General features: G+C 40.4%; 1 protein-coding gene across 2 annotated transcripts in view; it reads left to right on the forward strand.

Moving 5' to 3' along the window:
* LOC126198425 (exosome complex component RRP43-like) overlaps positions 1-20,221 on the forward strand; it is a 131,236-nt gene that overhangs the window by 67,354 nt on the left and 43,661 nt on the right. For both annotated transcript variants that reach the window (XM_049934731.1, XM_049934732.1), the window contains exon 4: positions 16,742-17,036. In XM_049934731.1, coding sequence (XP_049790688.1) covers positions 16,742-17,036 — 295 coding nt within the window. The remainder of the gene's footprint in view (positions 1-16,741; positions 17,037-20,221) is intronic.

Genomic DNA, 20,221 nt, shown 5'->3' on the forward strand with positions numbered 1-20,221 from the left:
ATATTTCCTTCTAAAGGAATTATGATGCTGCCTAAAAATGCGGAAGATTTTAACTCTAGTGACAACAACCATGAAAGCCTGCAGACTTATATAATATGAACTACAATCTGGAAGAACTTTATAGAAACTGACTTCAGCTACAAAAGAGTATGAATGCATTTAAATTTTTATTTTATCGTAACATATTTCACTTTCTCAGAAAAGCTTTTCTTGGTATTGTGAGTCCACATTTTATAATATATTTACTGATGCTACTGTCACTTATTTTGCTGATGAGATAGTAAAATACCACTGTTACTTGCAGCATCTATTTTGTTAACCCAACTTTCTCAGCATCACCAAACTTAATTCAGGTACTTTTCATTTCCCATGTTTTACTTTCATTTATGTTCATGTAAAAGGTGTCGCAGTGGATGAAGTGGGCAAGTAGTTCTCTGTTGGAGGTGAGCTGAGATATAAATGATGAAGGTAGCCAGATGTCTTAAAAGTTCTTTATTGTTAATCATTAACAGACATAGTGCAGCAAGCAGGTGATGGGACCCAGACGTGCCAGGGTGGTCACATCACTTTGAGCATTTTTCAGAGAAGTGGCAAGAGGCCTTGTCATCAGCGCATTCCTGCATCTGGCTGTTGCTGTGTGAGAATGGCATGACAGTGTCCTGGCTTTGGGTGGCCAGAACAAGGCTGGCTGATGTCCAGCCTAGTGGGAGATGTCAGTGTTGCCCAGGTTGACGAACCCTGGACTGATGACTATGGTGCTAAATTGAGCAGTGTTGGACACCTGTATCAAGGATCTGTGAAGACCTGAGTTCATATCTAAGACCATGAGTCAGTGGCAGGATCCTCGGCAGGCGGTATTGAGGAGATGGCAACAAAATAATGATTATTTGATAGCTGGGCTGCCAGACAACAGTTGCTGGTTTGCAGACCAGATGCAATGTGGTAGCTGTGGCAGAAGAGTGTTGATGACCCTACGGTAGAGATTCACACAGTGAATGTTAAAGCGTACCTCAGTCATGCCGGTGACCTGTTTTGTTAGCCCGGGGTATGTATACTGCTCAAGTGGGCTTCCTAATGCAGAAGACAAGCACCGCCACGTGCTTCAGTGCCATTGAAACTTCTTGATGACTGGCGACAACTGTCTCAGAGAACTGAGTTGCTATTGGGGATGCTGCATGGATGGCTAAATGCTATGTTGGCTGTCTGTGACTCACAACCTGAGTATGGCACTGGGCTCCTGTAATGTGCTGTTAAATTTCCTCTCCCATAGGAGAAATCTGGCCCACTGGATTCCAGTACTGACTTTAACAGAAGCACTGATATATGTACAATTTTGTACACATTGCATTCTTGTTTTTGAGTCGGAGTTAACACTATTGAATAACCTTCACTTTTGATACCCTTTCTCAATATTTACACTTTATTCACTGGCTCACAGAGACAGCATCTTTAGGTCCTGTTTTGCACTACCTTACTTCAACTCTTTCTTTTCAATTTGGGAAGCAGGTGTGTCGGTCCACCTTGTGGAATGTGATGTGGGGATCAGGGAGGCATCCTATCACTGTAACCTTACCTACATTTTCAGTAGCTGCATCGACATCATGCAATCCGAGTAACTAGTTGGAAGACAGAAGTAACATGTACAGCTTGTTGGGCCATCCCTAAATCTATCCTAGGTGAACAATTCTATGTGCTCTTCCAGTGCTCAAGACCAAACCAGGCACTTCTTGAGCTGCTTAACAATATGTGCATTATTTTATTGTCTTATTACTATGTCATAACAAACAAAGATAATAATTAAAAAAAGGAAAGAGTCAGTGGTAGCATTGCTATGATCGCATGCTTGGACTTAATGGCAGAGGAACTAGCAGAACTTCATTGTTCTATAGCTTGATGAACAGAATCTACTATATTTTTATGATAGTTAACCCCTAACATTTCATAATTATATCCCTCACAATAATTCATTATGTATGCGCAATACCTCATAATCTTCCATAACCCTAACATATCATTCATTATTTATTTATTTCACCCAAAGATCGTCCCATAATGATATAGGAGTTGGCTTGGTCATAAAATGAAAAACAATAGCTTAAAATATAGATATATAAAGAATACCAAAGCCTGCTCCATAAGGACGGAACAAGTGTCAGCTGTATTCTTGGTGAAGAAACCAACCTGGCATTTGCCTGAAGTGATATAGGAAAATCAAACCAGGCTGGCTGGACAGAGTGAACCTCATCCTCCTGAATATGAGATCAGAGTCTTAACAGCAGCACCATCTCATTCGGTTGGTCCCTGCTACAAAAATGTTTTTTGATTTATACACAGATATTTCCTGACAGCTAATAATACAAAAACATAGTCTTGCTCTTCATCACTGCACACACGAAGAACACCCACTGATGACTTCTGGGCCACAAAGATGCTGCTATGCCTCTTGTGATAACTTCAGCCTGTTCGGGAGCCAATTGATGGGCCACCAACATTCAGGTATGCTCCATTTTCAGATCTGTCCTCCCCTCCGCCCATGTGGTGGAAAAAAAGACATGTACTGTAGGACCTAAATGGAAAAGCAATAAACTGTGATCATATATTGAAATGTGACAGGGTGTTTCAGTTAACCCCTTTCGTTACTACCACTACTCTTTGAGTTGTTCAAGTAATCTTAAGTTGTGTAGGATGCATTAATAATGAAAAATATTTTAGCTGACTTTTGGAACAGATATATTTTAGTACTGTCTTTCATTTCCGCGGGCAACTTATTATACAATTTTATTTCCTGATAGAAAACATTACCTTGAGCTTTTTGTTTGTTTTTCCTTCGTAAATGTAAGTCTATACTGGCTCTCATTACATGATTACTCATATTTAAAGAACTATTAGTAAAATACATGGCAATATTAGCATTAATATGCACCATAGATTGGTAGTTGTACTCACTTCGGGCAGTAAGGATGCCCAGTTTTCTAAATAGCTCTTTACAGTGAGACCAGTTACTATTTGTAATTATTATTCTTGTGGCCCTTTCCTGTAGTTTAAAAACTGTGTTCATGTTTTGTGCCTTCGATCCCCAGAAAAGAATCTCATAGCGAAGAAGTGAGTGCATGTAGGAATAGCATGATACCACAAGAGATTGGCTGTTACAAATTGATGATAGAACCCCAAAGCATAAAATGTTGATGACATTCTTTTTGTTAGTATCCTTGTGTGCTCATTCCATGTTAAATGCTGATCAATATTCATCCCTAAAAACGTTGCGCTTGCTAAACAATCTATAGATTTATTATCTTCTTCTAATGTGATAGAGTTGTTTTCCCTCTTTATGCTGAAGTACGTACCATTTGCTTTCTTTATATTCAGTGTTAGTTTAGTATGTACTGCCCAGCTGTAAATGTTCTTGAGGGCTTCATTTGCTTTTTCTAATAGGAGCTCTGGTGGTTTTTCAGTGACACTGAGATGTGTGAGAAAAGTAATGAGTCTGATTTTTTGTACCTAACAAAGCTGTTTTCTTTTTTTTTTTTTCCAAATAACAATATTGTCCCCTTCGAAGTAGTTCCCTTCATTAGCTACACACTGGCAGAAACCTCATTCCCAGTCTTGGTTGCAGCATTGAAAGGCTTCAACTGGTAGTGCCTTTAACATATCTATCACTTTCATTTGAATGTTCTCCAGAGTCCCAAAATGATATCCTTTTAAGACATTTCTCAGTTTTGGGAATAGAAAAACGTACAAGGATTCAGATCAGGTAAATAGAGGAGCTGCAGAAGAACAGGAATGCCTTTGGAGGTCAAAAATTTTGTGATGGAAGTGGCTGTGTGACGTGGGGCAGTGCCGTGATGCAGCATCCACTTATCCACAATGTCCGGTCTCACTCAATTCATCAATTTCCTGAGCCTTTCAAGAACATTATTGCAAACCACTTGGTTGACAGTTTTTACTGTTTTGATCTTTGGTTTGCTCATTTCAGCTTTTTTCAGTCAAAGTAGCCACTTCGCTGCTTTGCCTTAGGATCATACTAAAAAATCCAGAATTCATCACCTGTGATCACTTGACTGAACCATTCGTTGTCATGGGCAGTCATCTCAAGAAAATCAACACACACATTTCTTTGATTGTCCTGTTCAATTGTGAGGTTTTTCGGTACCAATTCGGCACAAACCTTTTGCATGTGCAAAACTTTGGTCAGAATTTAGTGTACAATGGAAGTGTTTAAGTTTATCACCAATCATCCTTATTGTTAAACATCTGTCTGATCTCACAAGAGCACGCACATGTTCAACAATTTTGGAAGGTGATTATTAACAGTCGTCAAGTAGCGTATAAAATGCTTGTTTGACTGTCATTTATTTAAAACCCAAATATTGACTGGTTTCAGTCATAGACCATCTTTATGTATTAGGGTTAAAACAGTTTAAGCCACATCATCACATCTGTCACTACGTAAATATTGGCCAAATCTCATATGTAGAGCATGCCGTGAATTCCGGTATAACACACAGGACTTTGGTAGGCAACTGTATAATGGCATGCATAAACAGTGTTCTGGCTGTGACATGGCCATAATTTATGTAATGACAGATGTGATGTGGCCTAAACTGTTTTAACCGTAATCCATGAAGATGGTCTATGACTGAAACAAGTCCATATTTGGGTTTTAAATAAACAAGCTGCTGATGGTCAAACACATATTTTATACTTTCTACGTTTTTGTTGGTTTTTTTAATTGAGGGTCTCCCTGAGCAAGGTTTATCTCCGGCGTGTTCTCTGCCTTCCAAAAATTTTTTATGTGATTGAACAAAGTGTGCTCTTGACAAGGAATGTTCCCCAAGAATGTCGTTCTAAATTCCACTGTTCCATTTTTGTAACACATGACAAAAACACGTCTTCACTGATGGTGCTCTCAAATATCACATGATGGCTATACAGGTCCAAAACTTGGACTGAGCATCTCGAAGGGATGGACGCACAGGCCTACACAATTAGAACAACACAGTGTTCCCAGATTGCTAACAGTGTCATCAACCTCATACTTTTCTAACACACCTTGTATGATGTTGTTGTCATCAGTGCAGAGAACTTTTTCTCCACGTCTTATATTATTATACTATCTGGAAAGTCATTGACACCTTTTAAACATAACTGGACCCAATACACTACCCTGAGGAACAGGTATGTTTGTTTGTTTCTTGCCTGACAATTGCTTTACTAAAAATGTATCATCAGTAGATGTGTGGACTATCACGGTTTTTTTCATCATGTTTTGCAGGTGGGGCTGGAACCATTTATTTGTCATTCCCCTTATACCTAATGCATCTAGCTTGTTGAGCAGTATTTTATGGCTAACAGTGTTAAAGGTATTGGACAAGTCTAAGAATATGCCCGAAACACAGCACATTTGTGTAACGATAATGCTATATGTTGCAATTCATTATCTCTACACTAGTGCTCTGTAATGCATACCACCACACTGTTTGAACACTGTAATTAAACTTCAAACTGCTGTGATTTATTTTTGATGAACTGCACAGTTTCATGAACAATTGATAATTCCGAGCAAATTTCTGTGGTGGTTGCATATTTTTGTTCTCCCACTGCTCCATATGATATGTATGTCGAACAGCAGAAGAGATCGAACCATTAATCTCTCTCTCTCTCTCTCTCTCTCTCTCTCTCTCTCTCTCTCTCTCTCCTTCTCTCTCACCCCCCCCTCCTGTTCTCTCTTCCATTGTGAGGTACTTCCTACCCAAGATCCTTCCCAACCTTCCTAAAGTGGCATTCCAATGGCCACCCAAACTACACATCATCGTAGACCATCCCTATGCCATTCCAATTCCCAACCTGTTGCCAGAGGAGTCATATACCTGAGGAAGACTGAGGTGAAAGACCTACCCAGTCCATGCACCCAGCACTTCCTACACCAGTCCTTTTAAATGCTTACCTACCCCATTAGAGGCAGGGCTACCTGTGAAAGCAGGCATATCATACACCAACCCTGCTGCTATCACTGCACGGCTTTTTATGTCGGTATCCATACCAACCAGCTGTCCATCAGAATGAACAGCTTCTGGCAAACTGTGTCTGAATATGAAATTGACCACCCAGTGGCGCAGAAGGTGTGATTCTGATGGCTGCTTCACATTCCAGGCCATCTGGATGTTTCCATGCACCACCAGCATCTGTGAATGACAAAGGTGGGCACTATCCTTGCAACATGACCTCCACTTGCACAACCCTTCTGGTCTCAGTCTATTTTAACCAACTGTTCCTGCACCCCCCCGCCCGGTTCTCCCTCTCCCCCACCCCCCCCACCCCCACCCAACAGTTATCCCTTCCTCTGTCTGATAACGCATTTCGTGTCTCTGTGTCACCTTTATTGCAGGCTTCTTACTCACCAGCTCTGATGGCCCATGCGTTACGTGTCTAGCCCATGCACCTGCCACTGGTCCCTTGTGCATTTGTAGCCAGCAAAGCTGCTGCCTCCCTTGCAGCTGCTATCTTCCCACCTCTAACTCCTCTTCCTGCCTCTCTCTCCCTCTTCTCACCCCACCCCACGGAACCCCTACCAGTCCATCTGTCAAACTGCAGTCCTGGAATTGTGTGTTCAGCTGGCACCATATAGGGCCATAGGTGTGTGTGGAGAGGGAGATTTTCCTATTATAATTAAATCTAAATAGTTCATAGTAAACCCCAATACTTTACATGCATTTTCTTGTCCAGTGTATCAAGCTGCTTGAACTTCTTGATATCACTGATGTCCTTCCTGGGTCACAATCATTTTTCAGCTACTTCTGTTATCGTGCTCACTTTATCTTGAGGGATCTGTAATCATTTAATCATTTCACACCCAACAATGATCTCACATCCATGTGATATCTCAGCACCTTGCTGTTTAGAGTCAGTGTCACATGATGCAAAGATAGAGCCCTTAATCATCATCAGGATGACAAAATCCGGCTTCATATCTGTGAAGAGCATCAACCCATGTTTGCGTTTTTCTATTATTTACATTTACCTAAATCTTCTTGGTGCCCGCGGCCTTCCTTTTGTTGGTCACACATTTTTTATACATTGTCTGGTGTAATGCCCCTTCTATCAGCACACTGAGCAAACACTATCGTGATTTGGTGCACAAGGCTGCATGCCCAGGTAAAATACATTGGCCGCACACAATTGATATCATTGGTCCATCCTTTATGGGTACTGTAACTGAGTCTGTCCCTGACATAATGGAAGCAAGACAGCAGGAAGAGGACAAACCCAACGCCACAAGGATCCCACAAATGCTGTAAGACCAGCACTTTTTGTTACATTTGCTGCTGTTACACACATAATAATAATAATAATAAAGATTTTATTGTCCTTAGGCCATTACAGCAATTGACAACGTCAAATGAAGATACAATTTATAATACAGTGTGATAAGGTATTGATTACTGAAATATTTTAGCTTAATTACAATAAATGTACAGTGGGTCATCTGTTGGATTACTGCATTTTACAGTTGAAGAATTCATTGATATTATAGAACGGGTGGGCAATAAACCATTCATGCTGTCTTTCTTTGAATGTATATTCAGAAAGATCCTGTATATCATGTGGCAGCTTATTAAATAGTTTGTGTCCTGTGACTTCATAGCTATTTATTGATTTTGATAATCTGTGGTAAGGCATGTATATGTATTTGATGCTTCTTGTGTTGTAACAATGTACATTTTCTCTATGTGTCACATCTTGTAGGTTCTTCTTCGTAAAGATTAAGACATTGTAATCTCCTCTGCAGTTTCCAGCAGTACTCTGTTTCCATTTGCACCACTCCACTGTTGTTGGTGTCAATTCCATTGCTACCTACCATTGGTCAAACAATTCAATCTCCAATATGTCCCACCTAACATAAAAAGTGTGATGGATGGAGTGGATTATGGGTTTTCTGCAGAAGTTGGATGGAGGCACAGATGATGAATGGAGCCAAATGCTGTCAAAGTTTTTTTGATTGTTAACCATAAACAAACATAATGCAGCATGTCTGTAGTATGCAGGCAATGGATGTTAAACTGTGGATCACAAATGTCAGCGTGTGACAGTTTCCCAGTGTCAAGTTGACAGAGTGAGGCAGTGCGATTGCAAGACTAGCAGGAGATGATGGTGTTGCCCAGGGTGATGGACCTTGGACATATGGCTGCGGCACCATAGTTGTTTCTCAGTTGATGCCTGCCTTTAATGTTCTTCACTTCTTAAAACTCAGACTGATTTCTCCACAATTTGTAGATAATATTTTGGTCTATGTGTTTTATCCTTGATAACTTAAGAATTCCATGTAGTCAACGCTTCAGCCAATCTTCTGCGATAAGTTACAGGGGTCAATATTGCTACAGTTGTTCCTACATTCTCCAGAATCTGGGCAAACTTTCCCCTAGAATTATTTGCCAGTTATGCAATCCTTCTATAGTCAACTGGTATTAGTATTTTACAACCATAACTAAATTTATGATTCAGTAATACTTTTGTAATTGCCTGCCTTCTTTGATATTGGGACAACTGCATTCTTCCTAAAGTTTGAGGATATTTCACCTGCCTCATATGTCCTGGAAACCAAGTGGAAGAGTTTTTAATTGGTTTGTCTTAATAATTCTTACAGATGTCTTGTGTCTTGTTAGACTTCAGCCTTTCAGTGCTTTGTCAGATTCTTCTCTCTGTATCAGATTACCCATCTCATCCCCATCGACTTTTCTTCTCTTTCCGTTAATATCGTCATCGAGTTTGTTTCTTTTGTAAAGCACTTCTGTATATTCCTTCAACTTTTTAGATTTCTCTTCTTTGTTTAGTGCTTCCCATTTTACCTCTTCATGTCCATAAAGCTAATTTTCTTTTCTCTGAAGGTTTCTGTAAATTGCCTGTAAGTGGTATCTACTGTGCCTGCTTTTCAACTTCACACTTCCTGCAATCTGATTTTTAGCTATACCGGTACATGTTCCATATGCTGTCACATACATTTCCTCTGTTCATCAATTAAATTTAATCTCTCTTTTGTTTCTTGCTAGGACTTTTCTTTTTCCTTATTTTTTTCTCTGCTGTCTTCTCCACTTTAACTCTCAAAGCTGCCAATTCATCTTTTACTGTATCCTTTCCCATTTCAGTTTGTCAGTCCGTAATGCCCTCTTTGAAACTCTCTACAAAAACCACTTCTTTTTTTCCAACTTGTCAAAGTCCAATTATTGGATCTACTGTATGTTTTTTTCTGGAACTAATTCACATCTGCTGCTAGAAATCTTTTGCAGTAAAAAACACAGTTTATACATCTCTATCTTACCAGTGTGTAATACATCTGTAATGTTCTAGTATCTCCAGGTCTCATACATGGATACAGACTTATTTTGTGAATCTTAAACCAAGTGTTTGCAGTAGATAGATACAGTGTGCAAAATTATAAAAGATGGCTTCCTTGCTTTCCCCAACCCATGTTCTACAATTTTTCCTTCTCTTTCTTTCCCCACTATTGAACTTCTGCATTACTCTTTTCGATTTTGTGTTGTTAATCCTGTATGTGCCTGACCAGAGATCCTCCTCCTTCCTGCCACCTGCTACAACACTTCACTGATTCCCACTATGTCTAACTTCAACCTATACACTTCTGTTATGAAGTTCTCTAACCCATCTACACCATTAAGGGATCTAACATTCCACTCTCTCCATTCTCTGACCAAATGATGGCTTTTTTTCAGTGTCCCCTGAGCAGTCCCACTTGTAGATCCAACTGAGGGTTAATTTTACCTCTGTAATATTTTACTCTGGAGGATGTCATCATCATTGAATGATGCAGTAGAGTTGCACGTCCACAGAAATTATAGTGGCTATAGTTTCACATTTCTGTCAGCCATACCACAGTATTGGTATAGGAATGCCATGTTTATTAGAGATGCAAGATCAGATTATTTCTCCTGAAACTACTGAAAAGGCTGCTGCCTCACTTCAAGAAAACATATGTTGGTGTAGCCTGTTCACAGATACTCTTCCAACATGGTTGGACAACTTCCATGGTACTAGAGGGAGTTGTATACTATTAGAACTGTAGAGGAAGACAGAGATTGGAATACACCCAACAAATAATTGAGGTTGTAGAAGTGTCCCTCAAATAAGAAACTGAAACTGGAACGCTTACCATATCCACCTTGCTGACTTGTGACATTTGACCTCACAGCACAAAAATTTGTAGCACTCCAAGATAATATTTTGATGATATTTATCACAATTTTAATGTGCTGATTTGTGGAGTTCTTTCAATATGTCTTTTTTTGCCATTCTACACTTTTTTGCCATTCTACACTTTTTTGCCATTTTGAACATAAGTAGGATTTTTGATTCAGTAGACTTGGTACATAGGCCTGAGTTGGAGGAAAACATTTCTAAGAATGTACATTTGGAGCACAGCATTTTATGGTAGTGAATCATGGACTGCAAAAATCCAGAAAAGAAGAGAATCAAAGTGTTTGAAATGTGGTGCTACAGAAGAATGCTGAAAATTAGATGCATTGATGAGGTAAGGAATGAGGAGGTTCTCTGCAGAATCTGCGAAGAAAGGAACATATGAAAAACAGTGACAAGAAGAAGATACAGAATGATAAAACATATGTTAAAACATCTGGGAATAACTTCCATGGTACTAGAGGCAGCTGTATACTATTAGAACTGAGAGGAAGACAGATTGGAATACACCCAACAAATAATTGAGGTTGTAGAAGTGCTACTATGAGATGAAGAGGTTGGCACAGGAGAGGAATTCGTGGTAGGCTGCAGCAAGTCAGTCAGAAGACTGATGACTTGAATAAAAGAATGGTATTTTGGTACACTACTTGTCCATTGCTCTGATTGACTTCAAACTTGGAAAGAATTATCTTGAAGATGGAAGTTTTTCCAAGTGCCTAGCAACATCCAGTACAGAAGAAAAAAACTTTCTTATTCAGAAGATGATTGAAGAGGATACCTGGTGCACCATTCAACAAATTAAGTGGACTCTAAATGTTGCATCATCAATTTGCTCTTTGACCTCACAAGAGGACCGTCATGTCAGAAAGTCAAAGACAGGAACAGAGGTTTTAGTGTTTCAACCAGCAGATGCGTGATATATTTAATTCCAGCCAGTATTGATATACAATATGATTATGGACAATGTAGGAAAAGACAGATTGCTATACCGTAAAGAGGACACATTAAGTTGCAGACAGCTGCACTTAAGACACTTGCATAAAGCTTTCGGCCACAGCCTTCATCAACATCAGTATATATGTATCTCTGCCTACGTAGATCAACACCTTCAACTCATTACATGCAGTCTCCCATCCTTCATCAAAGACACCAACCACTTTCTCGAACACCTGGAATCCATACCCAATCTAGAATGAAATTTTCACTCTACAGTGGAGTGTGCACTGATATGAAACTTCCTTGCAGATTAAAACTGTGTGCCGGACCAAGACTCGAACTCGGGACCTTTGCCTATTGCGGGCAAGCGCTCTACCGACTGAGCTACCCAAGCACGACTCACGCCCCGTCCTCACAGCTTTATGGTACTGGCGGAATTAAAGCTGTGAGGACGGGGCGTGAGTCGTGCTTGGGTAGCTCAGTCGGTAGAGCGCTTGCCCGCAATAGGCAAAGGTCCCGAGTTCGAGTCTCGGTCCGGCACACAGTTTTAATCTGCCAGGAAGTTTCATACCCAATCTGTTACCCCCGGAAACCATCCTTGTAACCATTGATGCCACTTCCGTATACACAAATATCCTGCACGTCCAGGGCCTCGCTGCGATGGAGCACTTCCTTTCACGCCTATCACCTGCCACCCTACCTTAAACTTCTGTCCTCATTACCTTAGCCAGCTTCATCCTAACTCACAACTTCTTCACTTTTGAAGGCCAGACATACCAACAATTAAAGGGAACAGCCATGGGTACCAGGATGGCCCCCTCGTACGCCAACCTATTTATGGGGCGCTTAGAGGAAGCCTTCTTGGTTACCCAGGCCTGCCAACCCAAAGTTTGGTACAGATTTATTGAGGACATCTTCATGATCTGGACTCACAGTGAAGAACTCCAGAATTTCCTCTCCAACCTCAACTCTTTTGGTTCCATCAGATTCACCTGGTCCTACTCCAAATCCCATGCCACTTTCCTCGACGTTGACCTCCCATCTGTCCAATGACCAGCTTCACACATCCGTCCACATCAAACCCATCAACAAGCAACAGTACCTCCATTATGACAGTTGCCACCCATTCCATATCAAATGGTCCCTTCCCTACAGCTTAGGTTTTCATGGCAAACAAATCTGGTCCAGTCCAGAATCCCTGAACCATTACACCAACAACCTGAAAACAGCTTTCGCATCCCGCAACTACTCTCCCGACCTGGTACAGAAGCAAATAACCAGAGCCACTTCCTCATCCCCTCAAACCCTGAACCTCCCACAGAAGAACCCCAAAAGTGCCCCACTTGTGACAGGATACTTTCCGGGACTGGATCAGACTCTGAATGTGGCTCTCCAGCAGGGATACGACTTCCTCAAATCCTACCCTGAAATGAGATCCATCCTTCATGAAATCCTCCCCACTCCACAAAGAGTGTCTTTCTGCCGTCCACCTAACCTTCGTAACCTCTTGGTTCATCCCTATGAAATCCCCAAACCACCTTCCCTACTCTCTGGTTCCTACCCTTGTAATCGCCCCCGGTGTAAAACCTGTCCCATACACCCTCCTACCACCACCTACTCCAGTCCCGTAACCCAGAAGGTGTACATGATCAAAGGCAGAGCCACGTGTGAAAGCACCCACGTGATTTACCAACTGACCTGCCTACACTGTGAAGCTTTCTATGTGGGAATGACCAGCAACAAACTGTCATTTGCATGAACGGACACAGGCAGACAGTGTTTGTTGGTAATGAGGATCACCCTATGGCTAAACATGCCTTGGTGCACGGCCAGCACATTTTGGCACAGTGTTACACTGTCCAGGTTATCTGGATACTTCCCACTGACACCAACCCATCAGAACTCCGGAGATGGGAACTTGCCCTTCAACATATCATCTCTTCCCGTTACCCACCAGGCCTCAACCTCCGCTAATTTCAAGTTGCCGCCCCTCGTACATCGCTTGTCACTCAACAACATCTTTGCCTCTGTAGTTCCGCCTCAACTGACATCTCTGCCCAAACTCTTTGCCTTTACATATGTCTGCTTGTGTCTGTATATGTGCAGATGTGTGTGTGTGTGTGTGTGTGTGTGTGTGTGTGTGTGTGTGTGCGCGTGCGTGCGTGCGTGCGTGCGTGCGTGCGTGCATGTGAGTGTATACCTGTCCCTTTTTCCGCCTAAGGTAAGTCGTCGTCCCGCTCCCGGGATTGGAATGACTCCTTACCCTCTCCCTTAAAACCCACATCCTTTCGTCTATCCCTCTCGGTGCCTCTTTCCTGCTGACACAACCGTGGGTTGCGAAAGCTTGAAATTTGTTTGTGTCTTATCTACCATTGCTTTCTCGCTTGGTAAATCACAGCATTTATACAGATGGGGAGAGAGAGGAATGCTGTCTGATGGGGTGTGCAGGGACTAGAATGCCAACAGATGCAGTGTCAGGAGGTTGTGGGACAGAGAGATGGGGGGAAAAGGAGCAAAAACATGAGAGGAGCAGGGAAGATGGGCAGATGGATTGGCAGAGGGCTGCAGATAAACAGGGTGGGGGATAAGAATGGGGAGGAGATGATAGGACAGAGGGGGTGGAAACTGTTGGGCAGAGGGTGTGGGGACAGTATTTTGTCCTGGCTTCAACCTCATCTCCCACCCTATTTATTTGCAGCCCCCTGCCAACACATCAGCCCATTTTTCCCCGCTCCTCTCCGTTTTTGTTCCTTTTTCCCCACCTTACTGTCCCACAATCTCCTGACAATGCGCATGTTGCCATTCTAGTCCCTGCTCACTCCACCATAGAGCATTCGTCTCTCTCACCACCCATACACTACTATCCCTTCCCCTTATCCACCACCTCCAGAGTGCTGCTTGCATCCCACATGATAGTTGCATTCTGGCCCAAGATGTAGGAGTTGGCAGTTGCATGTGCATGAGCTGTGCTTTCCTGTGTGTGTGAATGGCATTTGTGTCTCTTTACTGATGAAGGCTGTGGCTGAAAGGTCTGTGTAAGTGTCTTTTTAGTTGTGCATGTCTGCAACTTAACCTGTCTTCTTTACAGTAAGTAGCAATCTGTCTTTTCCTGTCCGCAGCTCGTGGTCGTGCGGTAGCGTTCTCGCTTCCCGCGCACGGGGTCCCGGGTTCGATTCCCAGCGGGGTCAGGGATTTTCTCTGCCTCGTGATGACTGGGTGTTGTGTGTCTTTCATCATCATTTCATCTTCATTGACTCGCAAGTCGCCGAAGTGGCGTCAACTAAAAAGGACTTGCAATACGGCAGCCGAACTTCCCCACATGGGGCCTCCCGGCCAACAATGCCATACGATCATTTAATTTCATTTCATTTCATTTCATTTGTCTTTTCCTACATTGTTGATATTCCTACCTGGAGTTTTCAATATGACAATGGGGTAAACTATTCAGTTATGGTAGGCAAAATTACAGTTGTGCATTTGGTGTTTCTCGATGATGCTCATTAAACAGAAGTGAAGAAAGTCATGGATGAATCAAATGGAATGGAGTGCAGTTTTTTTGGTGCTTGCAGGAATGTCACCATAAAACCCGAAGAAGGAAATAGGTACACTTTCATCGAGCTGGTGTAGTAGTGGTAAATATGCTGTACAGCATTTTCAGTATCCAAATAAATACTTTCCTGAGTTTCATCTGCTCATTTCAGAAACATTCACCGTGTGCTTTTTTAAACATTGTTTAGCAATTTTTTGTGCATGTAATTATTTTTTAAACTTAAAAATAACAAATTATTTATTTTCCATAACATTCTAATAATGATAATTCTAGAATGGCAACCCTGCACCTGAAGTTTATGTGCTGTACATCAAAACACACAACAGACCAGAGACTTTATTAACTTGTGGGCTACCACTGTGTGTTTTAGTTTTAAACACTTAGAACACTGCCCCCTGCCTACAGTGACACTCAAAGCATCATTGCAAATGAGTGTCATTCAGACTGTAGACAGATGTGTATTAAGTGCTTGTGTGTGCTTAAACTAGAATTGGAGTGGTAGCTCAAAAGTCAAGTAAAGCCTCTGCACTGGTCTGTGTTTTTATTTACAGTGAATCAAATACAGGTGTGTGGTTGACTTACCAGAGCATTCCTCTGGCCTCCTGTCTCCTGTTCTATCAGTGTCTTCTTGTTTTCTACTTTTGACATTTGACATTGTGTGTAGTCCATTCATAATATCTCTGTCAGAATAATAGTTCTAATTTTAAATCATTGATTATGAAACTTAAATTATTATTATTATCATCATCATTGTAATCATACTTCGCCTCTCTCTCTCTCTCTCTCTCTCTCTCTCTCTCTCTCTCTCTCTCTCTCTCTTGATCTCCTCATTGCAATTAAATACCCATGTCCTACCTATTGTTGACTGAGTCAAGATGTGCAGTGACAAGATGCTGGACTCATATTCAGCAAATTGCAGTTGATATCCCTATGCAGCCATCCTGATTTAGTTAGTGGCTCCATCTCTAATTATGCCAATGGGGCAGTGAGCCCAAACCTCATTTTATTCATTCCTTTTTCATTATATTTTCACATGCCTATGCCCTATTACATTTACTGTGGTTACTTTTGTACTACCAGCTACACTAGCCACAGTGTGCAGAATATTTGTTATCTTTTGTTTAATAAGTGTGAAGGCTTCAGTTTTGGTTATCTTTTGCTCATTGAGAGCGCAGTCATTGACTCTGCTGACTGGATTATGGTGGAAGCTCAGTATGTCTTTCCATTTCCCAACTATGAGGAAAAAGAAGTTACAATTCAGAATTCCAAATCATGTTAGTTATAGCATTATACTATTTATGATTTGTGACTTTGTTCAATGCGATGTATGTTTTCTGAATTAACAAGACTTTTTTCATTCTGAAAGTTTTAGTCTTAAATTTTTGTATAAATCTCTGTGCTTATTGTTTTGAATGTGTGGTTAGGATAGATATCATTTGTTTATAGAAGACTATAATAGTAGAAAATTATAGCTTTCGAAATGTGGTGCTACAGAAGAATGCTGAAGATTAGATGGGTAGATCACGTAACTAATGAGGAGGTACTGAATAGGATTGGGGAGAAGAGAAGTTTGTGGCACAACTTGACTAGAAGAAGGGATCGGTTGGTAGGACATGTTCTGAGGCATCAAGGGATCACCAATTTAGTATTGGAGGGCAGTGTGGAGGGTAAAAATCGTAGGGGGAGACCAAGAGATGAATACACTAAGCAGATTCAGAAGGATGTAGGTTGCAGTAGGTACTGGGAGATGAAGAAGCTTGCACAGGATAGAGTAGCATGGAGAGCTGCATCAAACCAGTCTCAGGACTGAAGACCACAACAACAACAACATATGTTATTTTGAAAAGATGTAGAATATAACATTTCATGTTGAAAATGTAGTGCATTTATTACTTCTTGAGCCCCCTGTAACTAGCATATTCAAGTATAGGACTTCAAATATGTTTACCATGAGTAGTTAAGCTGATTTTGTAAGCGAAATCACTCTAATAATTAGTGAGAGAAAAATAGTAGTAGTAATACACGCTATTTAATTATTTATGTTTCTAGGAACTGGTAGCACCAAAGACGGAAGAACCTGAGAGTGGTTTCATTGTACCAAATGTAACGCTCCCACCTCTGTGCTCCCCAAAATTTCGCCCAGGACCACCAAGTGCACTTGCACAGACTCTGACACACCTTGTTGCAAGTATTGTAATGAACTCACAGTGTCTCAAGCTACAGGATCTCTGCATTGCTCCAGAACATCTAGTCTGGGTATTACATTGTGATATGGTATGTCTTGATCATGATGGAGCGTTACTGGATGCTTGTCTTACAGCACTACTTGCTGCCCTAAAAACAAGTGAGTACACATGTAACTAGGGTAGTTAGATAGATGTTTTACTTAATTGGTTTTGTTGCCAATGAATGATAGTTTTGTTGGTCACACAGTCTGTTTCCTTGACCTTACTGCTTCACAAATGAAAATATAAATGTGATACTGAAAAAAAAAAATGACACCTAACACCAACAGAGACACATAACTACCAGAACAATTTAATGATGAATCTTGTATTAGAAACTTTGGGTGGTTTGGAGAATGGCAGACTGAACACATACGTTGAGGCAAAATATCAGTTTGGGTGTGTTTACAACAAAATATTGTTTGAAGTCTAATTTTATGCACCCTATTAGTCTGGTGTAATATTTAGTTAAAATGTATATAGAAGAATGGTCTGTATTTGCAGTAGCAATTGTGTATAGGTGCTGTGCTGTACGGTAATGTCTCCATAGTTTTGTCACACAGCAGCCATGTTTATAATCTATGATGGAAACTGTTTCCCTCTTTTTTAAGATATTTTTTTAGTGCAATAAATATAAGCTGGAAATTAGTATTACATGCTGGAAACACTTTTTTTATGAAACCAGTCTGTGAATTATTGCTTGAGTGATAATTATTGTTCCTGTTGAAAAATTTCTTGCATGGGGTACCAGATTGATTGCATGGATCTTAATCAGTTAAATCTAGCAAGGTAGCACAGTAATTAAGATACTGGTCTTGTATTATTTGGAAGGGCAGCATTTGAATGAACCATCCAACAGTCCAGACTTATGTTTTCTATTATTTTGCTAAACCACTTAAGCCAAATGCCACAAAAATTTCTTTGAATGGGCATGGCCAGTTTCTTTGTTCAGTCTGAGCCTGTGGCCAGCACTAGTGATGTTTTTGTTGACGTGATACTAAACCCAAATCTTCCTTCCTTCCTTCCTTTGTCAGATAAGGTCAGTAGAATGTAAAACTAATTGAAAAAGTAGCAATAACTAACCTGTACAACTGTGAATTTCCATAGCCATTTAAAAATGATGTCTTTGTTCCCATATGTACCAGTAGACAGTCTTGGAAATGTGAAGATTTGTCAGTACTGTCATTTGCTGCTGTGTAAAACACACAGATCATTAATTTCATCACCTCTGGCTATCATAGTTTTCTTATATTCATGATTTCTTTTGCCATGTTCTAGTGCGACTCAAGCCCCTGAGAAAACAAATCATCCTGGATTTAAATAATTTATGTGTAAATCACCACTCAGTAACTCATAATCCACTTGTTCTTTGGGGAAAGTGCCTTCAATTTTATTATGATCCATTTGCTTGGTCAAGACCAAACGAAGCAATTACATATTACATGTTGTGGAAAAATTTGTTTGCTGGGAAAATTGCCCCATCAACAAACCTCATGAAATTGTGGGGATTCAGTGGAATGAAAAGATGCGTTAGTTGTATAGGGAGTGTTCTGTTTAGGTGTTGAGTGGTTGTAGTAGCAAGCTACTGCATTTCACCACAATACAAGGGTAAGGTCAGATGTACTTTTGTGGGTCAAGAGAGAAACATGTTTCTTTATTTTATCCTTGCAATTATTTATGACAATGTCCATTACAAAACAAAGAAATTAATCCTGACTTCATAAGCCTGCTTCAGTATAAGTTCCACAAGTCTCAGGCTTTTCGTATGTATTCTTTTCAACATAATTTATTTTTGGCAACCTGCATTATTTCACATCACCATTGAGCATTTCAAAGTGATTTCAGATTATGACCTCTGCATTTTTGGGAAACACTGTTTTGAAATGCCTATTAGGCTGATTTTTGTTGGTACATAAGGGGCCTTGGTGGAAGTCTGATTTTCCTTGAATTTTCTGGATATACAATCATCAGTCATCTTTTAAAGACTATTTTTATCACTGCAACCATATTTGTTTGTCTTCTGCTGGATGTTGTAATTCAGCATACAATTTGACTCACAAAATCCAGGTGATTCTTCTGTGGTCTTCCTCTCCCTTTCTTCCCTAAAACCTTCTCAGTGTGGTGGCCAAGAATTCATTGTGAAGTATTGTGTGCCCAATGAATTTTGTTTTCCTCTTTTTTAAACAAAATCAAAATTAAAAAAAGTAGAAGGAATTTTGAATACCATGTATCCCAAGGCCTTTGTAGTCTGAAGTGTACAAGAGAAATGAAGTCTCTGCAGCCCATAAGTAGGAAGAGAAAAGGCACCATTCATCAAAATTGATAAGCAGTATAGAGAAATATGACTTATTAGAAGAGCAGGGTCAATATTGTTCTGGAAACACTGTATCTGGCAATGAAGACTTCGGAGATAAATGTGAATCCATAAATAAAGATCAGTTAATAATGTGATTTCAATTGATGTTTTCCTCTGGCATATATCACAATGTAATAAGGAAATTTTGGACAGACTGTAAATAATTTAGGAGTAAAGGAAGCCACACTCTCAATAGCAAATGGGTTGAGTCATCGACACAAGTACACACAAAAGAGGATGAAAACTCTGCAGCTTTCGGAAGTAATCTTTGACGAGTACACAAAAGTTAGAAAGTTTCCATTCTCTTTTATGTATGCCTGTTGACGACTCAACCTTCTGCTATTCATTGAGTGTTGACTTTTACACACAAATTATGTACAACCAGGAGGATTTCTTTTGTCAGGGTTTTGAGCTGCACTACAACATGGAAAAAATCATGAATATAAGAAAACTATTCTAGCCAGAGATGATGAAATTAATGATTTGTTTGTTTTAAACAGCAGCAAATGACAGTACTGATAAACCTTCACATTTCCAAGACAGTCTGCCAGTACATTTGGGAACAAGGACCTTGTTTTGAGTGTGAGCATGAAGGGTGCAAATGCTTTCCATGCAGTCTTTAATAGTGGCATCCATCAGCTGGCTCTGGAAAGAATGCCAGAAGACCAATTCCATGCCAAGAAACAATTTCTTATTCATGTGTGAATCCACATTACCCACTGTCAAGTTATTTTCGTTATGAATATTCTCATTTTGAATGTAACATCAGCTAACATGGCCTTGCTGTGATGGTATTGCGAACAGCCAAAAGCAAGGGGCAAGAGAAACATTTCTGAAGGAAATAAATTTGTTAACACTGAATATGAATTTAAGCATTAACAGGGTGAATATACCTCGAGACAACCGGGAAAAATGCGGGAATTTTTCATCTGAAAAAAACACAGGAAT

Source organism: Schistocerca nitens, chromosome 8, assembly GCF_023898315.1.
Source record: "Schistocerca nitens isolate TAMUIC-IGC-003100 chromosome 8, iqSchNite1.1, whole genome shotgun sequence".
Classification (NCBI taxonomy): Eukaryota; Metazoa; Arthropoda; class Insecta; order Orthoptera; family Acrididae; genus Schistocerca; species Schistocerca nitens.